The sequence below is a fragment of the Oncorhynchus mykiss genome, chromosome 17 (assembly GCF_057628025.1).
Source record: "Oncorhynchus mykiss isolate SJ-2025 chromosome 17, ASM5762802v1, whole genome shotgun sequence".
Lineage (NCBI taxonomy): Eukaryota > Metazoa > Chordata > Actinopteri > Salmoniformes > Salmonidae > Oncorhynchus > Oncorhynchus mykiss.
The window spans coordinates 48,952,952-48,958,914 of NC_143038.1; the positions used below are offsets into that span (position 1 = coordinate 48,952,952).

The 5,963-nt window shown below is 44.1% G+C and overlaps 1 protein-coding gene across 2 annotated transcripts; it reads left to right on the top strand.

The window, feature by feature from the left end:
- The first annotated feature begins 936 nt into the window (after nt 1-936).
- Nucleotides 937-3,308, top strand: LOC149976067 (small vasohibin-binding protein-like). Of its 2 annotated transcripts, none has more exons than XM_090204307.1 (3): nt 937-1,041; nt 1,417-1,588; nt 2,190-3,308. In XM_090204307.1, the coding sequence occupies exons 2-3, from the start codon at nt 1,481-1,483 to the stop codon at nt 2,274-2,276; spliced, it is 195 nt and encodes a 64-aa protein (XP_090060433.1). In that variant the 5' UTR covers nt 937-1,041; nt 1,417-1,480; the 3' UTR covers nt 2,277-3,308. The 2 variants fall into 2 exon arrangements, with proteins under 2 accessions (XP_090060433.1, XP_090060434.1); XM_090204308.1 differs by having other exon boundaries at nt 965-1,041; nt 1,476-1,588.
- Nucleotides 3,309-5,963: the final 2,655 nt, after the last annotated feature.

Here is a 5,963-nt window from a genome sequence, read left to right on the forward strand (position 1 = left end):
GTGCCACCGTGCTCCAAAAAGGACAGTGATGAATTATTATACACTTGAGTGTACAAAAATTAGTAACACCTTCCCAATATTGAGTTGTACTCCCTTTTGCCCTCAGAACAGCCTCAATTCATCAGGTCATGGACTCTACAAGCGTTCCACAGGGATGCTGGCCCACCTTGACTCCAATGCTTCCCACAATTTTGTCAAATTGGATGGATGTCCTTTGGGGGGTGGACCATTCTTGATACAACCCAGCAGCGTTGCAGTTCTTGACACACGCAAACTGGTGCGCCTAGCACCTACCACCATACCCCGTTCAAAGGCACTTAAATATTTTGTATTGCCCATTCACCCTCTGAATGGCACACATACACAGTCCATGTCTCAATTGTCTCAAGGTTTATAAATCCTTCTTTAACCTGTCCTCTCCTTCATCTACACTGATTGAAGTGGATTTAACAGGTTATATTAATAAGAGATCACAGCTTTCACATGGATTCACCTGGTCAGTCTGTCATAGAAAGAGCAGGTGATCCTAATGTTTGGTACACTCAGTGTGTAAGATAAAACATTGACACAGAAGAGTTAAATGTGTTATAATTTAAGCAGAACATGACACTATCTATTATCTTTACATCATGTGACATCCACTTTCACCCAAACAAACCTGTCGTTTCTCTCTGTTCTGTTCAATACTGCAGGTTGTCGTTTAAAAATCCTCCGTATTTTTATGCTGAGTATTTTTACGACATCAGTGGGGCAAGATCGACATCTTGTGGTCGATTGTTGGCCTTCTGCATATATACTTTGTCCTCTGATGTAAAGGGAAAAAGCTCATTCTATTTATGTGTTTAGAAAATGGGCACTTTATTAAATCAAATAAAACTAAAGACAGACTTCATTTGGCCGTTAGTTGTTATTACATTCAAGTTATATCAGGTAGGAACCTACGTTGGTAGGTCTTTGGGTTTCCTTTCGGACAGCTGTTTGAACACGCTGCCTGTGTTGAACAGCTGAGATCGTATCTGTCTTTGATCTTATTGTAGCGAGGTGAGTGTTTTTAATACCAGATACCTATGAAAGAAGCGTAGCTAATTTGATTGTCTGAATTTGATTCTCTGGCTACTGTTAGCTAAGATAGCAAGCTTACCGTGTATGTGGACACAGTAGTATTGTTGACAGCACTGGCCGTTAGGTATTTGTTACAAATTTAAATGTTCACATGATTCATTTGATAGGGTGTCAATCTTACTTCGGGTGTGTTCATTAGTCAGATGCCGTTGTAAAACGTTTTGTCTGTTTGCAACTGAAACCGTTTTACTCTAAACATAAATCGTTTTGCAACGAAAACGAGAGTTTCTATTGGACAAAATCCCTTCCCGTTTTGTTATGTTTGATTCCTGTAGTAAATGGTTTCCGTTGCAGAACGTGAATGAATAAACCCCAGGTCTGATTGATCGAGACGTTGTGTTGTCTGGTGGCAGTAACCATGGAATCTGCCTGTCGCAAAGACCAGCCAAAACTGAACTCCACTCCTACCAGAGGAGGCGGGGCCAAGCAGAAATCTGCCCAGCAGGAACTGCGACAGCGCACAGAGGTAAAGTGGGACACAGCATTGCCTTGCCTGAGTGCCACTCTGTTTCAAACTAGCTAAACGACAAGCGTTGGCTAAAGTGGAAACCCGACTGGCCAGTCCATCAAACAATGTCATTCAACTTCTTTGCAGAAGCTTGAGCAGTTTGAACTAATTCAATCACCCATAGAATTACAGCCAACATGGTGGCTGACTGGCTGGCTGGCTGGCTGGCTGGCTGGCTGACTGGCTGACTGGCTGACAGACTGACTGGCTGACTGGCTGGCTGGCTGGCTGACTGGCTGACTGGCTGACAGACTGACTGGCTGACTGACTGGCTGGCTGGCTGGCTGACTGACTGGCTGACTGGCTGGCTGGCTGGCTGGCTGACTGGCTGACTGGCTGGCTGACTGGCTGGCTGACTGGCTGGCTGACTGGCTGGCTGACTGGCTGGCTGGCTGACTGGCTGGTTGAATGAGTTCAAACTGCATCTGCAGAGAAGTCAAATGACATGTTTCAGTGGATAAGGACCTCTGATAATAAGCCAATTATCGTTAGCCTACACACGATTTTTACCCCTGCATTCATGATGACACTGCTTTAGCTGGCTGGGTGTGTGTTTCAGGTCTACACCCTGAATAAGGTTATGACACAGCAGGAGCAGCAGCAGTTTGAAGCCTTCTGTAAGCAGATGCTGTCCCAGGGAGAGTGACTGACAACCTCCCCACGGCCCCCCAGCAACCTTAACCTCCAGCAGCCCTGTCCCAAAGCACAACTACAGGCTCAACCAGTAAAACAAGAGTATTTCTTACAGATCGCACACATTGAACTGTGAATGGCTGGTCCTGTTATGTAGCAATCCCCATAGACATGAGAATGATGTGGGTCACTGCTGGTCACCTTTGTGTATTCTTATCGGTTGCCTTTCCTGTCCTCTCATGTGCTGAAACGCTCTTGTTTGCTGCTATGTGTAATGTTGTCACTGCACCAGTCACCATGTTAAACACTGTTTTCTGGCAAGGAGTGTAAGGACCATCACACGCAGACAGACTCAAACACTATGTGGATACAGCCATGTGGACATAAGTTGCATTGTGAATGTAACAATGAGGTTTATTTGGTGGATTCTATGTGCAGAGAAGGACTGTGTAATGAAGAGGTGTCCGGTTTCAGACCCAGAGGGCCATATGAGATGGCCATGCTTTTGTACCAGGCCAGCTCCAGCACCTGATTTCAACTGTTCTAGCTGTCTTTCATTTGTACCACAATCATTTAAATCAGGTGTATTACATGGCTGGAACAAAAACCTGCACAGGACTCTTTATGCCCACCTATTGGTGTAATGTATTTGTAACAGGTATGTGATGGATCTGAGTGGCTACTGTGTCAGTCCCAGACAAAGCTAGATGCCACCTCTGTCCCCTTTACTCTTTGCCCATCTCTCAATCTATACTGTGTCAATATGAATTGTGCTTATTTATGCTTGGTTTTAAACACCTTGTTTTAGAGTATTGTTTGTGTACTACAGTGAGTACAGCACTGTGTAAAATAGGCTTACCTCAACTCTGATACAGTTCAGTCCAAATGCTGTATCCTAGTTGTGTCTGTCCACTTCCACACTGCTGTTATTGTGACCGTCTTAACATGCTGTTCCACCGTTATCGTTGTATCAACGTTTGATACACTGTCGTCAAAAACATGTTTTTAAAGCATTGTTTTAATTAACCTTGTGATGATTTGTAAATGTGTACTGGTTGTTTGATTCCAACCAATTTAACTTCATTCAGAAGTCTCTAGATCTGAGCTTTATCTATACAGCTACACATATCAGTCACACTGTAAGCCAGGGTTGTCACACTCATTCCATGTCTGTGGTTTGTTCTTTCAATTCAGTCCTAAACAACGAGGTGAGGGGTGTTCTTTACTAATGAGTGGGATTCATTCATCAGGAGTGAACCTGCAGACTGCCCCCTGTGGAATGAGTTTGACACATGCTGCAAGCAGTGTATGTACAAGCAATCCATGCTTTACTTTAGTTTCCCTGGCACTGCTTCCACAAGCTAATGTTTTAGCATTTGTGTGTTTGTGTGATTCTTTGAATTTGTTAAATTACACATTGGTTTCCTTGACCTGTAAGCAGTCTATGGGCATTGACATGATGATGAAGGGATGAGAGGAGATGGGAGAGGTGACAGAGATGGTGATGAGAGAAGATGAGAGAGGTGACAGAGATGGTGATGATAGAAGATGAGAGAGGTGACAGAGATGGTGATGAGAGAAGATGAGAGAGGTGACAGAGCGAAGGATGAGAGGAGATGGGAGAGGTGACAGAGATGGTGATGAGAGAAGATGAGAGAGGTGACAGAGATGGTGATGAGAGAAGATGAGAGAGGTGACAGAGATGGTGATGAGAGAAGATGAGAGAGGTGACAGAGAGAGAGATGAGAGGAGATGGGAGAGGTGACAGAGAGAGGGATGAGAGGAGATGGGAGAGGTGACAGAGAGAGGGATGAGAGGAGATGGGAGAGGTGACAGAGATGGTGATGAGAGGAGATGAGAGAGGTGACAGAGAGAGAGATGAGAGGAGATGGGAGAGGTGACAGAGAGAGGGATGAGAGGAGATGGGAGAGGTGACAGAGAGAGGGATGAGAGGAGATGGGAGAGGTGACAGAGAGAGGGGTGAGAGGGGATGGGAGAGGTGACAGAGAGAGGGATGAGAGGAGATGGGAGAGATGACAGAGAGAGGGGTGAGAGGAGATGGGAGAGGTGACAGAGAGAGGGATGAGAGAGGTGACAGAGAGAGGGAAGAGAGAGGTGACAGAGAGAGGGATGAGAGGAGATGGGAGAGGTGACAGAGAGAGGGATGAGAGGAGATGGGAGAGGTGACAGAGAGAGGGATGAGAGGAGATGGGAGAGGTGACAGAGAGAGGGATGAGAGGAGATGGGAGAGGTGACAGAGAGAGTGCTGAGAGGAGATGGGAGAGGTGACAGAGATGGTGACACTGAGCCTCTTTCTAAAATGTTTTATGAGATTGGAGAGCACATTGGGAGGGATCTATGACCATTCCTCCACATAGAATCTTTCCAAATTCTTAATATCCTTTGTCTGCACTTATTGACTGCCCTCTTCAATTAAAAGCACAGGTTTTCAGTGGGGTTCAAGTCTGCAGACTGAGATGGCCATTGCAAAATGTAGATTTTTTGGTCACACCCTCAGCCCTGCTTTGAGTGCTTAGAAAACCTGATTTATTAAGGCAAGAAGGGCATTCTATGCCATCAAAAGGAACATAAATTTCAACATACCAATTAGGATTTGGCTAAAAATACTTGAATCAGTCATAGAGCCCATTGCCCTTTATGGTTGTGAGGTCTGGGGTCCGCTCACCAACCAAGACTTCACAAAATGGGACAAACACCAAATTGAGACTCTGCATGCAGAATTCTGCAAAAATATCCTCCATGTACAACGTAGAACACCAAATAATGCATGCAGAGCAGAATTAGGCCGATACCCACTAATTATCAAAATCCAGAAAAGAGCTGTTAAATTCTATAACCACCTAAAAGGATGCAATTCCCAAACCTTCCATAACAAAGCCATCACCCACAGAGAGATGGACCTGGAGAAGAGTCCCCTAAGCAAGCTGGTCCTGGGGCTCTGTTCACAAACACAAACACACCCTACAGAGCCCCAGGACAGCAGCACAATTAGACCAAACCAAATCATGAGAAAACAAAAAGATAATTACTTGACACATTGGAAAGAATTAACAAAAAAACAGAGCAAACTAGAATGCTATTTGGCCCTAAACAGAGAGTACACAGCGGCAGAATACCTGACCACTGTGACTGACCCAAAATTAAGGAAAGCTTTGACTGAGTACAGACTCAGTGAGCATAGCCTTGCTATTGAGAAAGGCCGCCATAGGCAGACATGGCTCTCAAGAGAAGACAGGCTATGTGCTCACTGCCCACAAAATGAGGTGGAAACTGAGCTGCACTTCCTAACATCCTGCCCAATGTATGACCATATTAGAGAGACATATTTCCCTCAGATTACACAGATCCACAAAGAATTCGAAAACAAATCCAATTTTGAAAAACTCCCATATCTACTGGGTGAAATTCCACAGTGTGCCATCACAGCAGCAAGATTTGTGACCTGTTGCCACGAGAAAAGGGCAACCAGTGAAGAACACACACCATTGTAAATACAACCCATATTTATGCTTATTTATTTTTATCTTGTGTCCTTTAACCATTTGCACATTGTTAAAACACTGTATATATATATATATAATATGACATTTGTAATGTCTTTATTGTTTTTAAACTTCTGTATGTGTAATGTTTACTGTTAATTTTTATAGTTTATTTCACTTTATATATTCACTTTATA